The sequence below is a fragment of the Coregonus clupeaformis genome, chromosome 26 (assembly GCF_020615455.1).
Source record: "Coregonus clupeaformis isolate EN_2021a chromosome 26, ASM2061545v1, whole genome shotgun sequence".
NCBI lineage: Eukaryota > Metazoa > Chordata > Actinopteri > Salmoniformes > Salmonidae > Coregonus > Coregonus clupeaformis.
Window position 1 is genome coordinate 32359398 of NC_059217.1, and position 26443 is coordinate 32385840.

Below are 26443 nucleotides of genomic sequence, written 5' to 3' on the forward strand. Positions count from 1 at the left end.
TATGAGTTAAAAGAATATGAACCTTTAAAAAGTGCGATTTTCACTGGAAAGTTACTATAAGACACAACACACTTGGAGTGCAACTCTATGTGCAGGGCTGTCTAGCTACTCCACATCCTCACACCCCCAGCCTTCTCTTCTTGAAGAAGCGTTCCAAGTACTCAGCAGAGCTGAACTCCTCGGCAGTGCGAGTTAGAACACTAATCTTCACTAGCTAGCTAGGTGTATCCTGGTGTATATCTGTAGGCTACTTGTATACAAACTAATATGTAAGGCAACTTCCGAATAGCTTTGAACAAGCTAGCTAAGATTCAGTCACTTGCAGGATATCATAAGTGGTAACCTACTAAGTTACAGTGCATAGATAGCAATTGTTGTATTGTCAATTTGTCAAAAAAAATGCCGTTCTCTAGCTAGAAATGGTTGCATTTTAAATCCCCTTCTTCCCCACATGGTTTGTTCACCCGGACATTATTCCCAGCTCTACACAACAACATTCCGATTGGATAGCGCTGAATAGGCGGAGTTCTTAGCCTTACGCTGATTTGCTGAGATTCTTGGCAGTGGCCTGTCATTGGCTGATGCAATTTTCGGATGTCTTTGAGTTGCGGCGAGTTCTGGTCTGTCAGTCATTATCTTCCAGACATCAAGAGGCTTCAGCATGGCTGTCCCAGCGGGGAGATCTGTTGTCTTCGTGACTGGAAACGCAAAGAAACTAGAAGAGGTGGGAAATGTTTCAGAATATGTATTATCCTCTGTAGAAATGAACCTGGATTAACATTTAAACGTTCCAAAGTGAGCCGTTTATTAGAGGCTCCAGCCGACTCCTGAAGGAATGGAATGTCTGACAGCGGGAAATGCGGTGGTGGCCAAATTTTAGATTACACCTGCAGAGATCAAATGTTTTGATATATCATTAATCGCTATGTCAATGGCTTGTGCACATGAACTGGGTTACAGGAGTCTTGCATGTTTAACAGTAAAGCACCATACCAGCAGGTGGCATCCAAGCCTTACACCAGGGATGGGCAACTTTGATGGGAATGGGGGCCACAAAAAAACCTGAACTCCTCATGGCTTGCGGGTCTGCGTACCCACATCCAAGCCCTAGCCTTTTGGGGGCCCAACGCAAAATGTTGTTGGGGGGCACCCATCCCCACTTTGCGAGCAAAACAATTTAGCGTTATTTTACCGTTAATTTCCTGCAATTCTACACATTTTTCCACAGGGCCTAGAGAAAATGTAGCAGTTTTAAAGCATGTCTCCTGCAATTCTACTCATTTCGCCATGGGACGGAGAGAAAAATGTGCAGTTTTACAGCTAATTTCCCGCAATTGTACACATTCTGCCATAGGGTGGATATAAATGTTAGCCGTTTTTAATATTTAAAAAATATATATTTAAAAAAATATTTTTGCAGGCCTCCTGTAGCTCAGTTGGTAGAGCATGGCACTTGCAATGCCAGGGTTGTGGGTTCGATTCCCATGGGGGGGCAGTATGAAAAATGTATGCACTCACTAACTGTAAGTCGCTCTGGATAAGAGCGTCTGCTAAATGACTAAAATGTTTTTAATATGATATCTGAGTGAAAGTGACTAACAAAATCAATGAAGGCCCCTGGGTCTGTAATTCGACCATGATTACTACAAGTTTAGATAGCTGGCTGCTAAACTAACTTACCAATCTAAAATATTTTCACGGACATGGGCTAATTGAGTGACTGACATAACAAGAGTAAAACTGCTGATGCACAATCACATTTTTAGATTGCACTATTCTAACTCTAAGCAGTAAGTTGAGACCCCAACTGGGTTCATAAAAAAAAAAAACTTTTTGAAGGGGGGAATTGATCTGCGGGGGGCAGCGGGCCCGCCAGTTGCCCATCCCTGCCTTATACATAACACTGCAGACCAACTCACAAGTTCATGCCATCATAAAAGACTGCTGTTCTTTGTCTAACCAGGTGATTCAGATCTTGGGGGACAAGTTTCCCTACAAACTAGTGTCCAAGAAGATTGACTGTGAGTTAACTTTCTCAATGGAATGACGAGATAGATGTATACCTAATCAATACATCTCTGTTATGTCTTCATGTGGGACTAAATTACTGTCCATCTTTCTCAGTGCCTGAATACCAGGGGGAACCAGACGAGATCTCTATACAGAAGTGTAAGGAAGCAGCAAAACAGGTGTGTCATTGTGGACTGTTCTTTTCTGTGTGCTGTTGTAATAAGGTCTGGATAAGTGATATGTGTATAAATGCTCATCTGACCTGGTCTGTCTGTGTCTATTCTCTCAGGTTGATGGGCCAGTCATAGTGGAGGACACATGCCTGTGTTTCAGAGCATTGGGAGGTCTACCAGGACCCTACATGTGAGTAGGCCTCTATAACCTCTCTGTAGAGCCTGTGATCGGATGCTCTAATATGACAAATCATTTATTGAAAATGTGTCCTTTTTTTTGTGTGTGTGTAGAAAATGGTTCCTGGATAAACTTAGGCCTGAAGGTAAATGATGACTCATTAATGAGTACAGTTACTTAAATGTAATGTTTGAGTGCAGTGGAGGGTTCTGAGGGGAGGACGGCTCATAAAAATGGCTGGAACGGAGCTAATGGAATGGCATCAAACTATGTGTTTGATGTATTTGATACCATTCCAGCTATTACCACGAGCCCGTCCTCCCCAATTAAGGTGCCACCAACCTCCTGTGGTTGAGTGTGTGTAACCCTCTCTCCTGCTTTCCAGGTCTGTATAAGATGTTGGCTGGGTTTGAAGATAAGTCAGCCTGGGCTCTGTGTACCTTTGCCTTCTGTCCAGGGAAAGAGGAGCCTGTACAACTCTTCAGAGGGATAACTGAGGTCAGAATATAGTTTCAAATTTAGTTTTAATGTAACGTGCACAAGTACAGTGAAATGCCTTTCTTGCAAGCTCCAAACCCAACAATGCAGTAATCAATATCAATGTAGCACAAAAAAAACGATAAATAGAAATAAGAAGAAAGTAAGAAGCTATATACCGAGTCAGTTCCAATACCATACTTACAATGTGCGGGGATACTGGAGTGATAGAGGTAGATATGTACACTGCCCTACAAAGGCAAAACGCAGTAACTACGTCATTTATTTTACTCCAAAATCTGACTTCAAAGTATTTTTCTGTCTAGACAGACAGCAATTTCTGATACTCTATGGTATATTCTGATCAACTGGCTTGTTCTTGTGTCAGGAAAACTAAATACCACATTAAATGATAATATACCTTGCCATTACAACAGATGAAAGATTTTTGACCAAATTCGTAGTTACTGCGTTTTGCCTTTTATAGGGCAGTATAGGGGTAAGGTGCCTAGGCATCAGGATATATGATAAACAGAGTAGCAGCAGTGTAAATTATGATTGTATGCGAGTGTGTGTATGTAGCATCAGTATAAATGTGTGTGCATGTTATGTGTGTGTTGGAGTGTCAGTGTGCGTGAGTGTGTAGAGTCCTGTGAGTGTGCAGATTGACAGTGTAAAAATAAAATACAAAGGTCAACTAGTCTGTGTAGCCACTCTGTTAGCTATTCAGCAGTCTTATGGCTAGACGCTGTTCAGGAGTCTGTTGGTGCCAGACTTGATGCACCGGTACCGCTTGCCATGCGGAAGCAGAGAGAACAGTCTATGGATTGGGTGGCTGGAGTCTTCAACAATTTTCCGACCCTTCCTTTCTCACCGCCTGATATAGAGGTCCTGGATGGCAGGGAGCTCGGATGTACTGGGCTGTCCGCACCACCCTCTGTAGCACCATGTGATCGTGGGCGGTGCTGTTGCCATACCAAGCAGTGATGCAGCCAGTCAGGATGCTCTTAATGGTGCAGTTGTATACTTTTTTTGAGGATTTGAGAGCCCATGCCAAACCATTTCAACTTCCTTGAGGGGGAATCAGTCCACGATCAGCTCATTGGTCTTACTGACGTTACCCAGAGTGACTTACAGTAGTGACTGCATACTTTTTCGTAATTCTTTGTACTGGTCCCTGTGGGAATCGATCCCACCACCCTGGCATTACAAGCACCATGCTTTACAACTGAGCCACACTCACTCTGCATGCTTGCTTTGATAAACATATATTTTTTCCCTAACTGTTTAGGGGCACATTGTAGAGCCTAGAGGCCCAAGAGACTTTGGATGGGACCCCTGTTTCCAGCCAGACGGATTTGACAAAACGTAAGCAGGACTTTTATTTTACTAGCAGGAGTCTGTGTTTATGTATCACACTTTATTACTCTCCTACTATACCTCTAGGGGGCAGTAGATGTCTATTTTATGGATTGACAACATCAGTATGAAGAAAACCAATGAAAGTGATTATTGCCAGCTCATTGATTGTTGCTTCTCTCATTCTCTCCCTGGTCCCTGTAGTTATGCTGAGCTACCTAAGGAGGTGAAGAACACAATTTCCCATCGGTACCGAGCCCTGGCAGCCATGTCCGAACACTTATCCTCTCAGGCCAATGACAAAGGCACACCAGACGCCAAGAAGAAGAAACACAACGACTAACCACTGATCTAGGGTCAGATCACCCTACCCCCATTCTTAACCTTAACCATCAGGGGGATACAAAACCTATCTGACTCTTTATCAGTGGTTAGGGGCAACTTCTACCTACTCTGACCAATCGCTCAACAAACAGTTGAGACTGAGCTAACCAATCAGACAGGGACAAACTTGTGCAGATTAGACAGTTCCACACTGGTCAGCAAGTTCGAACCTCATCTGCCAATGATTTGGACCACACTCCGTCCTCCATAATTTGTCTTAAAGAAAAAAATGTTTTACCTTCTCAAATAATAAGGATTTGGTTGATTCTTTGTTCAGAGTCAAGTCGCTTGTGTTGAACATTGAATCTGCTTTTCTCAAACTGAGAGAGCTCATCAAATCAGGATTATGTGGGTTTTATGCACCAAAATGTGGTTCTAGTTCAAGACTTTCTGCTTTCTAAAGTGTAGTCCCCAAACCAAGACTGCTGTATTTGTGATTTGTTAGAGGCGGGTTCTGTGAGTGTGTGTAGTGCCCCAAGAGGAGTGCATAATAAAGCGTAAATATTCTGTCTTTCTGAGTTTGATCTCTTTTTAAAGTAGTAACTCAATGTTTTCTCTCCTGTTTGTCACATTTTCACTCCCCCTCTCTTAGTCTTTTGCCCTTATCACATACCCCCCACTCCCCCCTCTCCAGCAAAGGTCTCAGGAGTGGATGTCTGGACAAACACTCATGAATGCAGCTGATGGCGAAAACAACTAAACTAACAAGTCAACCTGCACCTCCATTAAAATCAGTCAATGTCAGTCTATGTACAAATTCATACAAAGGTCTAATAAAGGTTATCTATTCTAAATAACAATGACTTGTTAGTTTTTGTGTAAAATCAATGACTTCTAGTAGGCACGCATTACATTAAGTCGCTTTGGATAAAAGTGTCTGCTAAATGGCATATATATATATATATATATATATATATATATACAGTCAAAAGTTTGGACACACCTACTCATTCAAGGGTTTTTCTTTATTTTTACATTGTAGAATAATAGTGAAGACATCAAAAACTATTAAATAACCCATATGGAATCGTGTAGTAACCAAAAATGTGTTAAACAAATCAAAATATATTTTATATTTGAGATTCTTCAAATAGCCACCCTTTGCCTTGATGACAGGTTTGTACACTCTTGGCATTCTCTCAACCAGTTTCATGAAATAGTCACCTGGAATGCATTTAAATTAACAGGTGTGCCTTCTTAAAAGTGAATTTGTGGAATTTATTTCCTTCTTAATGCGTTTGAGCCAATCAGTTGTTTTGTGACAAGGTAGGGGGGGTATACAGAAGATAGCCCTATTTGGTAAAAGACCAAGTCCATATCATGGCAAGAACAGCTCAAATAAGCAAAGAGAAACGACAGTCCATCATTACTTGAAGACATGAATGTCAGTCAATACGGAAAATGTCAATAACTGAACGTTTCTTCAAGTGCAGTCGCAAAAACCATCAAGCGCTATGATGAAACTGGCACTCATGAGGACCGCCACAGAAAAGGAAGACCCAGAGTTACCTCTGCTGCAGAGGATAAGTTCATTAGAGTTACCAGCCTCATAAATTGCAGCCAAAATAAATGCTTCACAGAGTTCAAGTAACAGACACATCTCAACATCAACTGTTCAGAGGAGACTGCGTGAATCAGGCCTTCATGGTCGAATTGCTGCAAAGAAACCACTACTAAAGGACACCAATAAGAAGAGACTTGATTGGGCGAAGAAACATGAGCAATGGACATTAGACTGGTGGAAATCTGTCCTTTGGTCTGGAGTCCAAATATGAGATTTTTGGTTCAAACCGCTGTCTTTGTGAGACGCGGTGTGGGTGAACGGATTATCTCTGCATGTGTAGTTCCCACCGTAAAGCATGGAAGAGGAGGTGTTATGGTGAGGGGGTGCTTCAAGGCACACTTAACCAGCATGGCTACCACAGCATTCTGCACCTATACGCCATCCCATCTGGTTTGGGCTTAGTGGGACTATCATTTGTTTTTCAACAGGACAATGACCCAACACACCTCCAGGCTGTCTAAGGGTTATTTTACCAAGAAGGAGAGTGATGGAGTGCTGCATCAGATGACCTGGCCTCCACAGTCCCCTGACCTCAACTCAATTGAGATGGTTTGGGATGAGTCAGACCGCAGAGTGAAGGAAAAGCAGCCAACAAGTGCTCAGCATATGTGGGAACTCCTTCAAGACTGTTGAAAAAGCATTCCAGGTGAAGCTGGTTGAGAGAATGTCAAGAGTGTGCAAAGCTGTCATCAAGACAAAGGGTGGCTATTTGAAGAACATCAAATATCAAATATATTTTGATTTGTTTAACACTTTTATGGTTACTACATGATTCTATATGTGTTATTTCATAGTTGTGATGTCTTCACTATTATTCTACAATGTAAAAATAAAGAAAAGCCCTTGAATGAGTAGGTGTGTCCAAACTTTTGACTGTATATATATATATATATATATATATATATATATATATATATATATATATATGCCATTTAGCAGACACTTTTATCCAAAGCGACATAATGTCATGCGTGCCTACTAGAAGTCATTGATTTTACACAAAAACAAACAAGTCATTGTTATTTAGAATAGATAACCTTTATTAGACCTTTGTATGAATTTGTACATAATGTAATAATGGTGTACAATGCACAGGTCAGAATGAGTTTTATACACACTACAGTTTGTATGATGACCAATGATACAGTATGCAAGAAGTAGACTTTATTATTTATCCTTTGCCCCCCACCTCCCTTTCAACACCACATCAAAACACAATAAAAGCAGAACTCTGACGACCAAACAGTAGAAAAATAATTCCTCTATAAACATGTTTGTGGACCGTGCCACAGCAAAAGCCTTCCCACTGAAACAAGATACCTGCAGGGGGTTTCATTCATAACACAATTTGCTTGAAAAAGCTTCATCTCAATCACTGCTGTGGCCAGTTTTGGTAACTACTAGACCTACGCATTGATGAAGGTGGTGAATAATAGCATTCTAACCACTGACTACCACACTAACTGCTCTAAAGCTGTCAGTCCTTGTAGGACAGACAAGAGAAAGTCATTTTTTTGTGGTGAGTTCCTCTACTGGTGGCCCAGCCTGACGTCGTAGGAGACAATGTGGAAGTTGTCCCAGGCGTGCAGCTTCCTTTGGGCAGGGTTGTAGTCCACCATGCTGTTGTAGCGGTACTTATTCCTGAAGGGTAGCGCCACCTGCTTCCCCTGGCCAGTAGCTGTGTCGAACATAAAGTTGATGGTGGTGTTAGGAGCCGTGTAGCTGGCAACTGTGTAGAGACGGCCACAGATGACGAAGGCGTTAGCCACGCTGTTCTTCCTGATGCTGGTCTCCCAGCTCCTCTTCACCTCCAGGCTGTGTGGGTCCAGCTGGGACACCACAATGGCTCCTTTAGCCTTGTTGGTGCTGTAGATGGCCCACAGGCCCTGTTCGTCCACCCCCAGATCCACGTCGGTGTAGCCGCCCCAGGAGTAGGGGAACTGGCCGTGGAAGCCGGCGTGGGGAAGGTCTCGGCGGGCGGCGATGCTCTCAGACGCCAGGTCGTACCTCAGCAGGGTGCGGCTGCGGCGGCGCTGGTAGTACAGAGAGCCGCGGTACAGAGTCGCTCCTGTACTCTCCACTGGCTCTGGCAACAGCAACACCTTGTAATAAATAATGATAATTCAGTCTGGTCAATGGTCACACTTTACATTATACAACAATATGTTATCATCCTTTAATGGTTAAGGTGGGTTGGTTAGGGGTAAGGCAATCTGATCCTAGATCTATGGTTAAGGTTAGCCTATAGGTCTATCCCATACCAGTCAGTCCAGTCACCCACCTTTGAGGGGAAGCCTTTAGAGAGCTGGTCCATGTCCTCGTAACCAAACAGCTGTCTGACCTCTGACCCCACTGTATTGATGCGCCACACCATCTTCCCTCCGTAGGGCACCACAGCCTCCGGGTCCTGCATCCACACCCCATACTTACCAGCTATACTGTCAGCCTTACGATGGGACACTGGCTCACCTATTGATATCAACTCCCCACAGCCTGGGAGAGAGGAGGGGGGAGGGGGGGGTGGGAGGGAGAGAGGAGGGGGGGTGGGGAGAGAGAGAGGGCAGTTAGAGAGATGAAAAGAGAGATGGGTAGAGAGGGTGTGGGTAGTTATAGGGACAGGGTTGTTAGATGTCAGGGGTGAAGATGCTATTTTATACTATTGAGATGCACCCTGGAAGAGAAATAGACAGAGGAGAGAGGTGTGTGTAGAGATCTGTAGTAAATCATGTTTTTGGATAGGGGTATGGAGGGAAGAGGTCATGGCTGCTGAAAGATCTGAGAGATGATAATTTCTCATAATGGAGACAGATAGCAGGTCTACAACGGTTTGACATCTCTGCTAATTAACAAGCCCTATGAGAGTGTGTGTGGTACCGAGTTAGTAGAAGAGCATCTGAGCTGAGAGTAATCAGATACAGGAAGGAATCCTCCACCACTTCAAGGCTCTCACTGGGAAAATGATCAGGCTGCTGTATATTTACCTCTTCCTAAAATACCTTTAGGATATTCACGACAGAGGGGTGTGTGTAAGGGTGGGGGGTTATATAATTATATACAGGCACAGTCCTCAATGATATGAATAACTCCAGCACAAACAATCTCAGCATGTTTCTTTTGTCAATGTTTCAGGGTTTTTCTAGATGTGACAGAAACTGCAACGGAAATGTGCAGAGGTAAACATGTATGATGGAGGTAATGTTATGCCACTCAGTATCTTCAGTAGAGCTTCAGTGGATCACTCCCTGTCAGGCACTAAACATATACAAACACATGCAGTCCCTCATGTTCTGGTGTTGGTATTTGCCCTGGCATTGATCTGGTATTCAGTGTTATTCTTGCCCGACTTGCCTGTGTATTAATAGCAGTATTTGTTTTGGGGCTGTCAGCAGGGGAAGTGTTGTGTTTGCATGATTAGCTGTGCAGGGGTGGAGAGGGGGTTACTGTGTAATAGTATTGGGACTGTTGGGACCGCATCAGGTTAATTAACTATTTGATATGTCCAGGTGTGTGTCTCACCTGTGCTGTCCTCTTGGTCCTCAGTACTAGGAGCAGGAACCTCAGTCACCTCAGCCTTCAACTCCTGGAACCCTGCATTACCACCGTACTGCCATGCTGGGTCTAGAAGGGGGAGGAGAGAGAGTGACAGAGCGAGAGAAAGAGAGACAGAGACAGAGACAGAGACAGAGACAGAGACAGAGACAGAGACAGAGACAGAGACAGAGACAGAGACAGAGACAGAGACAGAGACAGAGAGAGAGAGAGAGAGAGAGAGAGAGAGAGAGAGAGAGAGAGAGAGAGAGAGAGAGAGAGAGAGAGAGAGAGAGAGAGATAGATAGATAGATAGATAGATAGATAGATAGATAGATAGATAGATAGATAGATAGATAGATAGATAGATAGATAGATAGATAGATAGATAGATAGATAGATAGATAGATAGATGAGAGAGAAAGAGAGAAGTCAGAAAACAACCAGTGATACAATGTTGAGAAGCTCTGATTGAGACACGGGCTTTGAGGTGTCGAGTTCTGCCTCCATCAATTAATCAATCGTCAATTGCAGTGCTCTCCAACCCTGGACCTAGAGAGAGCTTCAGAGTGGGAACTGTGCAGGCTTTAGTTCCAGTCCAGCACTAACACACATCGCCCCAACACAATGTAGAGATTGTGAGTGGATGTGTTTTTTTAATGTTTGTATTAGGCTACACATTCTGAATGTGTTTTTCTCATGATTATCAAGACTATGATTAGAAAGATAGGCATATGCCTACATTTTGTGATTTTCATTAGAAGACTAACTTGACTTACATCTCAAACAACCAGCCTAGTTTGGTCGTTGCTCATGAAAAAAGTATACTCATTGCAAGTGATTGTAACAAAACAATACAGTCATGATTAAAGGAACTATGCAACTGTAACTGTGTGTGTGCAGATGATCAGTACATGCAAATGAGCTGTACCTAATAGTTTGCACATGCTAATTTTGTTTTCATTATGTGACCAAGCTATATGTCCACCGGTATGGGCACATAATGCCAACTGAATGGGCTCTGGCGCATCTGATCGGGCACTAAACAGTTGAATGCAAATATCTGCTGCTAAACGATTCTCCAATAATGACCCTCTTTGATTGTGCCAGGACACAGGAACTGCAGAACCTGCCAACAATTTGGGGGGGCCTAATCCATCAGTTTAATTTGCAGATTGTTGGTATGCTAATAATCCCAGGATTCTGTCGAAATAGAGCACTGTGCCCTCCCTCAACATTCATTTATTTTTGAGGAGGTCACCAAGAAGGAGCTACAATGGAACTACGATATTGCTGATGCTGGCCCCAACAAGCCATGGAACATTGTCCTGGTGCATAATGGCTACATTTACAGAGAGGATGGCTTTACCGCAAATAAGCAGTTCTGGAAGAGCACTGACTGGTTATGATCTGTACAAGTCTAAAGGTTGCATCACCCTCACTGCTGGGCGCGTCACAAAGATAGCGGGACAACACAACCATGCCATGGATGGATTGGAGATTGTGGAAGATTGGCTGGTGATGAAGGAGGGACTGGAGACCCAGACGTGTGAATGTCCATTCGGTGGTTGTGATTATTTTTTTTTGCCTGAGTAAGCCCTTTAGAACAGGAGGACCTACTGAACAACCAGGTGCCCCTGTACCGACCCTCTACAACCTGCTCATCCCTGAGAGCTACCAGGGTACGGCGGGTGGAGAGCTATTCCTCCAGCATGACAGAGGACCAGGACAAGACAGGTTTCTCATCTTCACAACGACACGTAACCTGGATTTCCTGTGCCAGTCTGTGTCCTGGTGTGTACTGCCCTACAAAGGCAAAGTGCAGTAACTACTGTACGTAAAAAAAATGCAAAATATCTAGACAAACAGCAATTTCTGGTGATTCATTATATATTCTAATCGACTGGCTTGTTCTTGTGTCAGAAAACGAAATACCACATTAATCAGATAATATACCTTATTATAATATTAAATCAAAGATTTTTGACCAAATTCGTATTTACTGCACTTTGCCTTTGTAGGTCAGTGTAGATGGATCGTTCAAAGCGGCCCCACCTTTGTTACGGCAGTTGTACACCATTTTCGGGGCTGTGACAGTCGACCGTGATTCCAGTAGCCTATATTTTTGTCTGGGGTAAGCATCAACAATTAGTATACTACTGATGTTGTATTAAGGGTTCATTTTCAAAATGACAGCAATGTCGAGTTGAACATGCAATTCATCTTATGTCTGAAACTAAGTTTCAAGTGAGAATTAGGCAGGTCTGATGCAGAAAGATAAAGGAAATTCTTGCCTACTTCACACATATTTTATTTTATTTTTACAAAGAAATGAGTGTGTAGTTCCAGTAGTTAGCTATAACACCACATGGCAAAAAAGTAATTCACTACTGAAAGCACCACCAAGATTTAAAATTAGGTAAACTACCACCCAGCCACTGCAAAATGTAGTTCAATTACTAGTTGAATTAGAAGTAGTTCACTACTCCCCACACTGGTTGGAGGCACTGAGGAGGCCGAGGCCTGAGATGAAACCAGACTCCATCTTGACTGACTTCAAGCCAGTAGCTGTGAATGCCTTGAAGTCAGTGTTTCTAGAGGTCCACATTCAGTGTTTCTTCTTCCATCTGAGCCAGAAATGTTGACGGTATATTGAATATGAATTTGTGCCAAGCCAGCTGGCATCAAGGTACCGCAGCGACACCAATTTCCCTCTCCACCTCAAGATGCTCCCTGCACTCGCGTTCATCCCACCCTCTGATGTAGAGAGATGCTATGAAGATCTGGAGGAGCTGATATTCCCCACATCCTCTGAGGACCGGGAGCTGCGCAAAATTGTGAGCCACTTTGAGGGACATACATTGGGCACTGGAGATCATTTTGAGCAATCTTCACCAAAAGAGCACCGGCATTTGTTTATTTCCGAAATGTGGAACTACTACGATGCTGTCAAGCAGCAAGACTTTGTGGAGGTCAATAAGGAAGTGAAGGACTGGCGTCGGGCCTTCGGGGCATTTGCTGGTGCCACACACCCCACGGTTTTGGAGTTCATCGATGCCCTGCGACAGCAACAGGCTCTGACTGAACCTCAACTGGAGCAGTACCTCGCTGGCAACCTACCACCACCAGAGAGTCTGCAGTAGCTTGGAGAAGGTAAAGCGGCTTGTGGAGGACTACCACAATCTACCCCTAATGGATTACCTGTGACGCAATGCCTACACATTCCAGCTGCAGGTGTGATGACTGCAACACAACAACCCTCATGAGCAGACTGAACACTTCCTTGCACATCCGTCCATGACACTGGACTGGATACTGCCCACTGGACAAAAACTGGTTGAATCAACGTTGTTTCCACGTCATTTCAACAAAATAACTATACGTGGTGACGTTGAATCAATGAGGAAAAGTGATTGGATTTGCAAAAAGTCATCAACGTAAGGGAATTTCGTATTTTTTTCACCCAACTTTTAACCTAAATCTAATAACATGGTGACATTTTTTGTTGATTTCACGTTGAATTCACATTTGTTGACAACTCAACCAAAACTAGACGTTGAAATGACTTCATGGCCTAACTGGTCTACTTTTATTTTAAATCTATTTTATGGCCTATTTTTTTATTATACTCATTTTGTTGTAAAACTGGGATCTTTGTGAATAAAGTTTTTATTCTGAATTATTGGTTCACTTTATTCATTCTTTTGAAATAAGATTTGTACACACACATGCAAACACATACTCAGTGGTACCACAGAAGCTGTGGTCCTCTGTAGCTCAATTGGTAGAGCATGGCGCTTGTAATGCCAGGGTAGTGGGTTCGATCCCCGGGACCACCCATACGTAAAAATGTATGCACGCATGACTGTAAGTCGCTTTGGTTAAAAGCGTCTGCTAAATGGCATATTACATTACATATTACAAGCTTACCTCTCAAACTGCCAGTGTCCCCTTGTCTTCCAGGTCTGGATACCAGGTGAGAGAGAACACCAGCACCTGCAAACACATAATGGATTTAGTATCACGCACACTTTTTAACATCACAGTACAATGGACACACTGACTGACAGCACCAACCCTGACCATGCAGTGACCATCGAGCCAAGAGCAGCCTACACCAGCAAGCCATGGGGTATCTGTGTGTGTGTTGGGAGTGGTGAGGGGGTCTCTGGCAGCACTACTGACAGCAGGGAATGTAAGAGGAGGAAACAAACACTCCAGAGTGGATTCCCAGCTGCTGTGGAGTCTGCCGGACTGTTGAACACACACACACACACACACACACACACACACACACGCAACCTTTAGTCTTGAAGCCCCCGACCTGCCTTGCTACCACAGTTAGCCATTCCTCATACCAGTTTAGTTCAACTGGAACAACCTCAACAATTCCCCCAAGCCTCACCCCTCACTCCCCCTCCCCTCTGCTCCATACCCTACCCCCTCCCTTCAGCCCCCCAGAGAACCATTACAGTTGAGAGTGTTGATAAACAGCAGCAGTGACTCGGTCTATAACAGTGAAGGATGCTAACGTGTTAACGTGTTTACAGCCTCATAATTATGCAATGCGTGTGTGTGAAGAGTTTACAGGCTCCTAATGAGCCATAATGACGCAGAACATGTTAATCTTAGCATCTGGAAACTAATGTTGATTTCCTCTTTTGATGAAGACCCACATGAAAAAATACTATAGTATACTATGGTATATATACTATAGTATTCGTTTTTGCAGACTTTACTGTAGTTTTCACTGTAGTATACTGTAGTATTTACAGTTAAGTATAAATACCATATTAAAAGAAAACTGTAGATTATACTATAATAATGAATGTAGTGTTTTTGCGGATTGTAGTATACTGTAGTAGTTACTGTACTGTTTTTGCAGACTGTAGTATAATGTAATATTTACTGTAGTGTCTTTGCGGACATTATTGTAGTATTTACTATAGTGTTTTTGTTTAATTATCTTTGACACAGAAGTGGAGGCTTTCTCCTTCAGGAAACCTACAGGAGAAATACAAAACTACTGCACATTTTCCAAAACCTGTAGGTAGGTAAGACTGGGGTCTGAACGGATAGTTCAGAGCTTCTGCTGTTTTCTATAACCTGTAGGGAACACCATGTATGGTCTATACTTGTCATGTAGGTTTCTCACTTATGGGTGGCACAAATTGCGAAATGTGGGAGGGGCATGGAAGAGTACATGCACATTTAATGAAGTAGTATTTACTATACTTTAAAAAGTGGCGTGTTTTTGCGGACTGTAGTGTTTTTTTGTGGATAATACTTTAGTATTTACTATAGTATTCTACAGCAGGGTTTCCCGTTTTGGGTTTTAACCAACTCATCATCAAGCTTTGATTATTTGAATCAGCTGTGTAGTGCTAGGGCAAAAACCAAAACGTGCACCCGAGTTTGGGAAACCCTGTTCTACAGTATACTACAACATTCTATAGTAAGTACTACACATGACCGAGGGATACTACAGTGTGTAGTACAGTATTCTACAGTATACTACAGTTTACTATAGAATTCTATAGTAAGTATTTTAGTATTCTATAGTAGTATTTTTTCATGTGGGGAGAAGGGGTGAGTTTGGGGTAAAGCTGGGGGAGAAGGAGGAGGAGAGGTGTGGGGTGTGAAGGGTGGGATACCAGAGTCAAGTTTAACAGGCATAAAATGGAAGAAAGGAGTTTTGAAATGGAGGAAGTACTGCCTGAACGTGCACAATAAGAATGGTCATTTTCGTTTGCTTCTGTTCATGTTTTGTATGACCTGGGTCAATGGATGCTTTCTGGGTGGAAGGGTATGGGGAGAGGAGGGTGGTGGGGTGAGGAGGGGTGAGGGAGGGTGAGGGGAAGAGTCTCGCTTCCCTGAATTACAAAAGTGTTCCCAGGGGGCAAGGTCATTAATCATCTCAGATAAACAAGTGCAAATTGTTTATGTGTGTCAAATCAAATCAAATCGTATTGGTCACATACACGTGTTTAGCAGATGTTATTGCGGGTGTAGCGAAATGCTTCTGTTTCTAGTATATCTAACAAGTAATATCTTACAACATATACCCAATACACACAAATCTAAGTAAAGCAATGGAATTAAGAATATATAAATATATGGACGAGCAATGTCAGAGTGGCATAGATACAGTAGACAGTAGAATAGTATAGAATACAGTATATACATATGAGATGAGTAATGCAAGATATGTAAACATTATTAAAGTGACTAGTGTTCCATTTAATAAAGTGGCCAGTGATTTCTAATCTATGTATGTAGGCAGCAGACTCTAATGTGCAAGTGAATGGCCTTGAAATAGAAGCAGTTTTTCTCTCTCTCTGTGTGTGTGTGTGTGTGTGTGTGTGTGTGTGTGTGTGTGTGTGTGTGTGTGTGTGTGTGTGTGTGTGTGTGTGTGTGTGTGTGTGAGTGTGAGTGTGAGTGTGAGTGTGAGTGTGTGAGTGAGTGAGATGGATATAAGGGCAAATCCGGCAGAACATCAAGACCCCAGCAAGTCCTTCCAGACTGAAACACCAAAACATATGAACACTCATACCCATGCTCCCTGAGCATGGCCCAATCAAGCCTTCTAACCCTGTGCTATTAGAGTTATTAGAGCTGAGAGGAGATAAAAGGCTCATATTTGGCTGAAGGTCTCACTCAGTCTCAATCTCTCAGCACAGTCCACCTTCATGTTGCTGTGTAGCAGAGCTGTTGTTCTTGGATGCAGTCATACTCACCATGGGTCTCTTGGCTTGGCTGCTGTTGATAGCATTTATTCTACAACAACAGTGCCTTTTCATAAGCCATTAGAAAACTTACGTAACAGAATATATCTAGGTGGGAATGAGTCAGTAACTAAACGTAACTAAACTAAACAAAAAGAAGAAACTATACTATGGAACAAAGATAAATGATATAAAGAATGATAGTAAAAAGCTCTGGAGTACCTTAAATGAAATTCTAGGCAGAAAAGCTAACTCAGCTCCATCGTTCATTGAGGTTGATGGCTCATTCATAACAAAACCCTTTGATATTGCCAACCACTTTAATAACTTTTTTGTTGACAAGATTAGCAAATTTAGGCATGACATGCAAACAACAAATGCTGAGCCTTCATATTCATTCATAACAGACCAAATAATGAAAGACACACACTGTAGCTTTGAATTCTGCAAAGTTAGTGTGGAAGAGGTGAAAAATGAACTACTATCTATAAAAACCACCTGGAACCGACAACCTGGATGGTAAATTACTGAGGTTGGTAGCGGAATACATTGCGACTCCTATTTGCCAAATCTTCAATCTAGGCCTAGAAGACGGAGTGTACCCTCAGGCCTGAAGGGAGGCAAATGTCATTCCGCTGCCCAAAAATAGCAAAGCACCCTTTAATAGTTCAAACAGCAGACCTATCAGCCTGTTACCGGTGCTTAGCAAACTTTTGGAAAAAAATGTGTTAGTCCAAATACAATGTTATTTTACAGAAAACAAATTAACAACAGACTTTCAGCATGCTTATAGGGAAGGGCACACAACATGCTCGGCACTGACACAAATGACTGATGATTGGATGAAAGAAATTGATAATAAGGAGATTGTGGGAGCTGTTTTGTTAGACTTCAGTGCAGCCTTTGACATCATTGATCATAACATATTACTGAAAAAACATAGGTGTATGGATTAACATCCTCTGCCTTATCATGGATGGACAGTTACCTATCCAATAGAACACAGAGGGTTTTCTTTAATGGAAGTTGAATGTTCAATGTGGTATACCGCAGGGCAGCCGGCTTGGACCATTATTGTTTTCTGTGTTTACTAATGACCTGACCTTGAATAAAGCCTGTGTGTCCATGCACGCTGACGACTCAACAGTATACACGTCGGCTACAACAGTAAAATAAATAACTGACACCCTTAACATAGAACTCCAATCAGTTTGAGAATGGGTAACTAGCAATAGGCTGGTGTTAAATACATAAAAAACGAAAAATATCATTTTTTGGATGAGTCACTCACTCACTCACTCAACCCTAAACCTCATATTGATCTGTTATTGAGCAAGTTGAAGAGACTAAACTGCTGGGTGTCACCCTAGATAGCAAGCATTTCATGGTCAAAACCTATAGACTCAATGGTTACGAAAATGGGAAGAGGTCTGTACATGATAAGGCTTTGCTGTGCTTTCTTGATATCTCAGTCAACCAGACATGTCTTACAGGCCCTAGTTTTGTCGCACCTGAACTACTGTCCAGTTGTGTGGTCAGGTGCGGCAAAGAAGGACATAGGCAAATTGCAGTTGGTCCAAAACAGAGCAGCATGTATTGCACTTACAGTGGGGGAAAAAAGTATTTAGTCAGCCACCAATTGTGCAAGTTCTCCCACTTAAAAAGATGAGAGAGGCCTGTAATTTTCATCATAGGTACACGTCAACTATGACAGACAAAATGAGAATTTTTTTTCCAGAAAGTCACATTGTAGGATTTTTAATGAATTTATTTGCAAATTATGGTGGAAAATAAGTATTTGGTCAATAACAAAAGTTTCTCAATACTTTGTTATATACCCTTTGTTGGCAATGACACAGGTCAAACGTTTTCTGTAAGTCTTCACAAGGTTTTCACACACTGTTGCTGGTATTTTGGCCCATTCCTCCATGTAGATCTCCTCTAGAGCAGTGATGTTTTGGGGCTGTCGCTGGGCAACACAGACTTTCAACTCCCCTCCAAAGATTTTCTATGGGGTTGAGATCTGGAGACTGGCTAGGCCACTCCAGGACCTTGAAATGCTTCTTACGAAGCCACTCCTTCGTTGCCCGGGCGGTGTGTTTGGGATCATTGTCATGCTGAAAGACCCAGCCACGTTTCATCTTCAATGCCCTTGCTGATGGAAGGAGGTTTTCACTCAAACTCTCACGATACATGGCCCCATTCATTCTTTCCTTTACACGGATCAGTCGTCCTGGTCCCTTTGCAGAAAAACAGCCCCAAAGCATGATGTTTCCACCCCCCATGCTTCACAGTAGGTATGGTGTTCTTTGGATGCAACTCAGCATTCTTTGTCCTCCAAACACGACGAGTTGAGTTTTTACCAAAAAGTTCTATTTTGGTTTCATCTGACCATATGACATTCTCCCAATCCTCTTCTGGATCATCCAAATGCACTCTAGCAAACTTCAGACGGGCCTGGACATGTACTGGCTTAAGCAGGGGGACACGTCTGCCACTGCAGGATTTGAGTCCCTGGCGGCGTAGTGTGTTACTGATGGTAGGCTTTGTTACTTTGGTCCCAGCTCTCTGCAGGTCATTCACTAGGTCCCCCGTGTGGTTCTGGGATTTTTACTCACCGTTCTTGTGATCATTTTGACCCCACGGGGTGAGATCTTGCGTGGAGCCCCAGATCGAGGGAGATTATCAGTGGTCTTGTATGTCTTCCATTTCCTAATAATTGCTCCCACAGTTGATTTCTTCAAACCAAGCTGCTTACCTATTGCAGATTCAGTCTTCCCAGCCTGGTGCAGGTCTACAATTTTGTTTCTGGTGTCCTTTGACAGCTCTTTGGTCTTGGCCATAGTGGAGATTGGAGTGTGACTGTTTGAGGTTGTGGACAGGTGTCTTTTATACTGATAACAAGTTCAAACAGGTGCCATTAATACAGGCAACAAGTGGAGGACAGAGGAGCCTCTTAAAGAAGAAGTTACAGGTCTGTGAGAGCCAGAAATCTTGCTTGTTTGTAGGTGACCAAATACTTATTTTCCACCATTATTTGCAAATAAATTCATAAAAAATCCTACAATGTGATTTTCTGGATTTTCTTTTCTCATTTTGTCTGTCATAGTTGACGTGTACCTATGATGAAAATTACAGGCCTCTCTCATCTTTTTAAGTGGGAGAACTTGCACAATTGGTGGCTGACTAAATACTTTTTTCCCCCACTGTAGATGTACACTGAGGGCGAATGTCAATGACATGCATGTCAATCTCTCCTGGCTCAAAGTTGAGGAGAGATTGACTGCATCACTATTGGTCTTTGTGCAAGGTGTTGAAGTTACCGAACTGTCTGTTCAAGCAGTTGGCACTTAGTTCAGACACTCATCGGTATCACACAAGACATGCAACCAGAGGTCTCTTCACAGTCCCCAGGTCAAGAACAAAGGCTGGGAAACACACAGTATTAAATAGAGCCATGACTAAATGGAACTCTCTGCCACCCAAGGTAACTCAAGCCAGCAATAAAACCAGATTCAAAAACCAGATAGAAGAACACCTTATTGCATGACGGGGACTGTGAAGAGAGACACAGACATTTTTATGCATTTTGTATTGCATTTTGCATTGAATTATATTATGTATGTGATACGTGGTTGGGATACACCTGTGATATGTGGTTGTCTCGCCTGGCTATCTTAAGAAGAATACACTAGCTGTGGATCGCTCTGGATGGGAGAGTCTACTGAATGGCTAAAGTGTAATGTACATTTAGTGCTATGTATATTTATGTACATTATGTGTTTTATTTGTTATGTTGTCTCCTGTTTGGACCCCAGGAAGAGTAGCTGCTGCCTTGGCAGCTAGTTGGGGAACCTAATAAACACTAAATACAGAGGTTTCCAGAAACAATATGAGTGGCATCAAACCAACGTCATTGTGGAGGCACAATGTTCACATGGTTGACCATCAGAAACAACCTCATCTTCTAGATGCCTGATTCTGACCTACCAGCCCTTTCTAACCACTGTTTAACCAGGAAGTTCCATTGAGTTAAACAATAAAGGGAGACATTAAAGCATGGCCTGTATTAACATGGCCTGTTTTGATGTTACGCAGTACAGAGCCAACCGTATTTGAACTGGTCTAGTAAACCTGAGCTCTATCTGCTGAGGACAAGAGGGGATTTATGGTGTGTTTGTTAAGCGTTTGGCTGTTAAAACCAGGAACCCACCCGCAAAGGACCCCTTTACCAAGCCTCACCACACTCGTGTGAGCACACACACACGCGACCGCACACCCACACACACACAAACACACACGACCATGCGCACACACACATACACACACGGTTTTACTTCCCTTTTTCATGTGTTTCCTCCTCTCTGAATGTGATCTATTTAAAGAGACCAGCAAATTTGATAAAAGAGTGTGGTGGTATAGCAAGCACAGAGGTATCTAGTGGTGAAAACCTGGTACTTTCACGCTAATTTATGGTAAATAAAACAGGGGGGGAAAAAATCACCTATTTCAAAGTGAATACATGACTAAGTATGGAGAAGCAATACTCCAAGCCACAGCTCCATACTCAAACATAGAAAACTGATACTGTATACTGGTTGTTGGGGTGGAATTGGCATGTGGTGGGGGGTTCCGTGGGTGGCTTTTGACCATTTTGTTGGGATTCCTCATGTCTTACTCATTTGTAGGAAGAAGTTTGGTCCAAATCAGAGATAATTTCTTAACAATCTAAAATGGTGGGTGTCGAAATCCTTGTTCTTGTGCTTTTTGAGGTGGAACAATCCTCTCTATGTTTTAGCCTGCAAATGCTAACATGAGGATCAAACCAGATGCCACAGAGCCATGCAGGGAAATAATGAACTTCTTTTTAGGTTTAGAGTGTAGAAGGGCAGCACTGGAATAATGGGATAGGGGATAGGGGATAATGGGATAGGGGATAGGGGATAATGGGATAGGGGATAGGGGATAATGGGATAGGGGATAGGGGATAATGGGATAGGGAGGTAGTGGATGGGGAGTTGGGGAAGGAGGATTTACGGTGGTGGTGGTGGGCAACGTCAGCTTTACGAGACAACATAAATCCCCCCTCCCCTCCACCTCCCCTCCCCACACAAACACCCTTGATGGTCTGAGTCAAACGTCATCAAAGCCCTAAGGTAAGATGGATGTGGGACTCTAACATCTCGCTTGTCTCTTCTCTAGAACCTTCTCCCTCCCTCCGCTCCTTAAAACAAACAGATAGCTGAGAAACCTGACACTACTTCGGCCTCCTTGTGTTGCCCAAACACAGACATGCACACGAACACACCCACCCACCCATATGCACACAAACAGTTCTGTGGAATCCTCTATGTTACAGGAAAGAGCCTCATCGTTGAGTGTGTGTGTCACATTTTTACTCAGCACTTACAGTTAACTCAGAATCTCCTGACTCTCCTACAAAACCACAAGACACTTGATGTACAGCAAACATACACTACTGGTCAAAAGTTTTAGAACACCTACTCATTCAAGGGTTTTTCTTTATTTTTACTATTTTCTACATTGTAGAATAATAGTGAAGACATCAAAACTATTAAATAACACATATGGAAACATGTAGTAAACAAAAAAGTGTTAAACAAATCAAAATATATTTTATACTTGAGATTCTTCAAATAGCCACCCTTTGCCTTGATGACACCTTTGCACTCTCTTGGCATTCTCTCAACCAGCTTCATGAGGTAGTCACCTGGAATGCATTTCAATTAACAGGTGTTCTTTGTTAAAAGTTAATTTGTGGAATATCTTTCCTTCTTAATGCGTTTGAGCCTATCAGTTGTGTTGTGACAAGGTGGGGGGGGGTATACAGAAGATAGCCCTATTTGGTAAAAGACCAAGTCCATATTATGGCAAGAACAGCTCAAATAAGCAAAGAGAAATGACAGTCCATCATTACTTTAAGACATGAAGGTCAGTCAATACGGAACATTTCAAGAACTTTGAAAGTTTCTTCAAGTGCAGTCGCATAAACCATCAAGCGCTATGATGAAACTGGCTCTCATGAGGACCACCACTGGAATGGAAGACCCAGAGTTACCTCTGCTGCAGAGGATAAGTTCATTAGAGTTACCAGCCTCATAAATTGCAGCCCAAATTAATGCTTCACAGAGTTCAAGTAACAGACACATCTCAACATCAACTGTTCAGAGGAGACTGCGTGAATCAGGCCATCATGGTCGAATTGCTGCAAAGAAACCACTACTAAAGGACACCAATAAGAAGAAGAGACTTGCTTGGGCCAAGAAACATGAGCAATGGACATTAGACCGGTGGAAATTTGTCCTTTGGTCTGGAGTCCAAATTGGAGATTTTTGGTTCAAACCGCCGTGTCTTTGTGAGACGCGGTGTGGGTGAACGGATGATCTCCGCATGTGTATTTCCCACCATAAAGCATGGAGGAGGAGGTGTTATGGTGTGGGGGTGCATTGTTGGTGACACTGTCAGTGGTTTATTTAGAATTCAAGGCATACTTAACCAGCATGGCTACCACAGCATTCTGCAGCGATACGCCATCCCATCTGGTTTGGGCTTAGTGGGACTATCATTTGTTTTTCAACAGGACAATGACCCAACACACCTCCAGGCTGTGTAAGGGCTATTTTACCAAGAACGAGAGTGATGGAGTGCTGCATCAGATGACCTGGCCTCCACAATCCCCCGACCTCAACCAAATTGAAATGGTTTGGGATGAGTCGGACCACAGAGTGAAGGAAAAGCAGCCAACAAGTGCTCAGCATATGTGAGAACTCCTTCAAGACTGTTGGAAAAGCATTCCAGGTGAAGCTGGTTGAGAGAATGCCAAGAGTGTGCAAAGCTGTCATCAAGGCAAAGGGTGGCTATTTGAAGAATCTCAAATATGAAATATACTTTGATTTGTTTAACACTTTTTTGGTTACTACATGATTAAATATGTGTTATTTCATAGTTTTGATGTCTTCACTATTATTCTACAATGTAGAAAATAGTAAAAATAAAGAAAAACCCTTGAATGAGTAGGTGTTCTAAAACTTTTGACCGGTAGTGTATGTCTCCGAGCGGGACTGGAGAACACTTCCACATGCCATTTACAACACAGTCTGTCTATAAGTGGTGTACGTCTCAATCAGGAATCACATGAACTTTCTGTCCCCAGTAGGAGAGAACAGACAGAGATGTTGTTACTCACCTCCGGCAGGTCGCAGACCACTGTCCTGTAGTGGGACGCTGGGTGGCACCAAAGGGGGTTGCGGGTAGCAGGGTCTGCTCTTCAGTCTCTCCGTCTCTCTCTTCATCTCCTCCACCCTCCTCTGAAGCCCCTCCACATCTCTCTCCAGACGCTCCTTCTCTCCCTGCAGCAGGCTCCTCTCTCCCATGGCCTGAGTCAGAGCCTCTTTCAGACCAGCCTGGGACCCAGCCCCAGCCCCAAGCCCAGGACCCCCTGTCTTCCCTCCAGTCAGCCTGGCCACCAATACCTCCAGCAGGCTGAGTCTAGCCTTGAGCCCCTCCATCTCTGGTCCTCCGGAGGCTGTAGGGGGGCAGCTGGTCTCGCTGGGGCTGGGCACGGTGAAGGTGTACTGGCAATGCCCGCTACGGTCGTTTCCCCTCCAGAGAGTGGCACGGTCCTGCCCCTCACCACATTGCAGCAGACAGAACACACAAACATTAAGCAGCAGCCACATGGTGGATACAAACACAACCACACAAGTGGGCTACACACGGATGTAGACTAGACACGGTTCTTCTGGTCTGTCGCACTCTGTCTCGTCAATGTCTCTCCTATTTCACTCTGTGTTTCAGCTCTTCTTTCTCTGTCTTGCTGTTGTAATTGCCCTTCTATCACTTCACTTAGTTCTGGCCCAATTTTCCTCTTTCTCCTTATTTCTTATTGTTCTTTATCTTACTTTATTTCCCTAACGTGTTACTGCAGATTCTTGTTCTTATTCTCGGATTAGTCTGTCTGTTGTCTTGCTGTCTGCCTGTCTGTAACTCTCTCTCTTCTCTCTGTTCTGGTTTGTTTGTTTCTCAGGTCAGGGTCCTCAGGTCTCTGAGTCCCTCTAACAGCTCAGGGATATTTATACCATTTGGGAGGGAGGGAAGGAGGTAGAGGAAAGAGAGGAGAGGTGAAAGGGGGCCAGGGAGGAAGGGAGGGAGGGAGCGAGGAGAGGAAAGAGAGGAGAGGTGAGAGGGGGCCAGGGAGGGAGGGAGGGAGGGAGCGAGGAGAGAAAAGAGAGGAGAGGTGAGAGGGGGCCAGGGAGGGAGGGAGGAGAGGAAAGAGAAAAAGGGAGGAAGAAATGGCAGGAGAGATGGGAGGGGTTAGATACTGTGTGTTTTGGGGATTGTCTCAACAACAAAAACATTCCAGCGCCCTAGGAGTGTTTGTATGTATTTGTGTTTGCACGTGCTTGCTGATGTGTGCATGCATGCATGGGTGTGTGTGCGTGTGCATGTGCAAAGAGGGTAAGCAAGGAGAGGGTGGCTCTCAGTTTCCTTTGCCCTCATCCTTTTGAAATCTCTTGATGTTTCTATATCCAGTAGCCCTCTCTGCCAGCAACCACAGGGCTGGGCTATCTGTAGCTATGTGTGGTGTTTGATTCAGGGGGATAGGGGGGCTTGGCAGGGGAGTTTCCCCGGGGATGGGAGGGGTAGGTGGGCCTTGGGGGATTGAGTTACCCAACCCCAGAGACGGAGAGCTCCTGGGTGGCAGGGTGTTCCCTTATGGCGCAAGAAGACGATCGGTTCGTAATGAGAAAGACAGATCGCTTACAGAACACCTGATCTATGCTGTCCAGATTCCAACCGCCAGTAGGAAGGGCTGGAGGTATGAGTCAATCAATAGCTGGATTACTTGTGAGTGTGTGTGTGCATGTATGTGCATGTGCATGAGTGTATATGTGTGTGTTCACCAGGTGATTTTCCACTCAGCCACTGAGGTTTAAATCTCTAGTTTAATATCATGAGTCACACACCAGAAAACCACACCTGCTTTACATTGACATTTTAGTCATTTAGCAGACGCTCTTATCCAGAGCGACTTACAGTTAGTGAGTGCATTCATATTCATATTCATATTTTTTTAATATATTTTTTTCATACTGGCCCCCCGTGGGAATCGAACCCACAACCCTGGCGTTGCAAACGCCATGCTCTACCAACTGAGCTACATCCCTGCCGGCCATTCCCTCCCCTACCCTGGACGACGCTGGGCCAATTGTGCGCCGTCGCATGGCTTTACCCTTTTATCCCTCTCTCTCACTCATATACTCTCAATTTCAATTAAGTTCAATTCAAGGGGCTTTATTGTCATGGGAAACATATGTTTACATTGCCAAAGCAAGTGAAATGGATAAACAAAAGTGAAAGAAACACTCTCTCAATCCCTCTGTCTTTCACACAATAACAGGCACACACAGCCACTGCCCACCAGACGGAACTCTCTCTCTCTCCTAACTCTCATTCTCATGAGTTGCATAGTTTTATGATCCCTTGTTTATTCCCAGAGAGGGATGAAAGATAGCATGTTAGCTCTCTGAAACAGAGCCCAGAGCCCAGGGAGTCGAAGGGGAGAGAGGGGGAGAGAGGAAGGGGGAGGAAGTGGGGGAGAGAGGGAAAGAGTAGGGGAGTGTGAGAGATGTGGGGTCAAAGGTTAGAGTGGTGAGAGAAGTTAAGAACGGCAAAGGGTGGGAGGTCAACACATTGAGCTAGCTCACAAGACTAGAACACACACCCGCACACACCCACGCCCTGGAGGAGTCTGAGAAATGGGGTCACGGGACATAAAACTCAATTGGTACATCAGTCAAGAAGGCTGGCATCTAAATACTGTCCTCCACAAAGCTCTCTCTCCCTCCCTCTCTCCGAATCTCTCTCTGTGAATCCAAAACCACCCCTTCGCCCCTACCAACTAGCTCGGAGGGCCCTCCGTGTTGATGACAAAACTCTGAGGGTGACTTCCAGAGAGTGGTGATGGGATCAATAAACCAATCAACTTCGGGACACACTCCTGACTTGAATGATGCAATTCATG

At 43.6% G+C, this 26443-nt stretch overlaps 2 protein-coding genes across 3 annotated transcripts; one reads left to right on the forward strand and one right to left on the reverse strand.

The window, feature by feature from the left end:
• The first annotated feature begins 617 nt into the window (after positions 1 to 617).
• itpa (inosine triphosphatase (nucleoside triphosphate pyrophosphatase)) lies at positions 618 to 5378 on the forward strand. 2 transcript variants are annotated; one of them, XM_041848528.1, is made up of 9 exons: positions 618 to 724; positions 1964 to 2021; positions 2125 to 2189; positions 2300 to 2373; positions 2475 to 2506; positions 2747 to 2859; positions 4130 to 4206; positions 4402 to 4553; positions 5174 to 5378. In XM_041848528.1, the coding sequence occupies exons 1-8, from the start codon at positions 662 to 664 to the stop codon at positions 4538 to 4540; spliced, it is 621 nt and encodes a 206-aa protein (XP_041704462.1). In that variant the 5' UTR covers positions 618 to 661; the 3' UTR covers positions 4541 to 4553; positions 5174 to 5378. The 2 variants fall into 2 exon arrangements, with proteins under 2 accessions (XP_041704462.1, XP_041704461.1); XM_041848527.1 differs by lacking the exon at positions 5174 to 5378 and having other exon boundaries at positions 4402 to 5092.
• A 1783-nt stretch (positions 5379 to 7161) lies between these two features.
• Positions 7162 to 24477, reverse strand: LOC121540193 (myocilin). Its single transcript, XM_041848876.2, has 5 exons — positions 23606 to 24477; positions 13604 to 13669; positions 9662 to 9763; positions 8427 to 8638; positions 7162 to 8247 (listed from the first exon to the last, which is right to left on the reverse strand). The coding sequence occupies exons 1-5, from the start codon at positions 24096 to 24098 to the stop codon at positions 7675 to 7677; spliced, it is 1446 nt and encodes a 481-aa protein (XP_041704810.1). The 5' UTR covers positions 24099 to 24477; the 3' UTR covers positions 7162 to 7674.
• Positions 24478 to 26443: the final 1966 nt, after the last annotated feature.

What these genes read in the sequence shown, in the direction of transcription:
- itpa (XM_041848528.1), top strand. Translation starts at nt 662, where the DNA reads ATGGCTGTCCCAGCGGGGAGATCTGTTGTCTTCGTGACTGGAAACGCA. An exon ending in GTAAGGAAGCAGCAAAACAG is followed by an intron (nt 2,190 to 2,299) that starts GTGTGTCATTGT and finishes CTATTCTCTCAG; the next exon opens with GTTGATGGGCCAGTCATAGT. An exon ending in GGATAAACTTAGGCCTGAAG is followed by an intron (nt 2,507 to 2,746) that starts GTAAATGATGAC and finishes CCTGCTTTCCAG; the next exon opens with GTCTGTATAAGATGTTGGCT.
- LOC121540193 (XM_041848876.2), bottom strand. Translation starts at nt 24,098, where the DNA reads ATGTGGCTGCTGCTTAATGTTTGTGTGTTCTGTCTGCTGCAATGTGGT. An exon ending in TGGTCTGCGACCTGCCGGAG is followed by an intron (nt 13,670 to 23,605) that starts GTGAGTAACAAC and finishes ATGTGTTTGCAG; the next exon opens with GTGCTGGTGTTCTCTCTCAC. An exon ending in GGACCAAGAGGACAGCACAG is followed by an intron (nt 8,639 to 9,661) that starts GTGAGACACACA and finishes CCTCTCTCCCAG; the next exon opens with GCTGTGGGGAGTTGATATCA.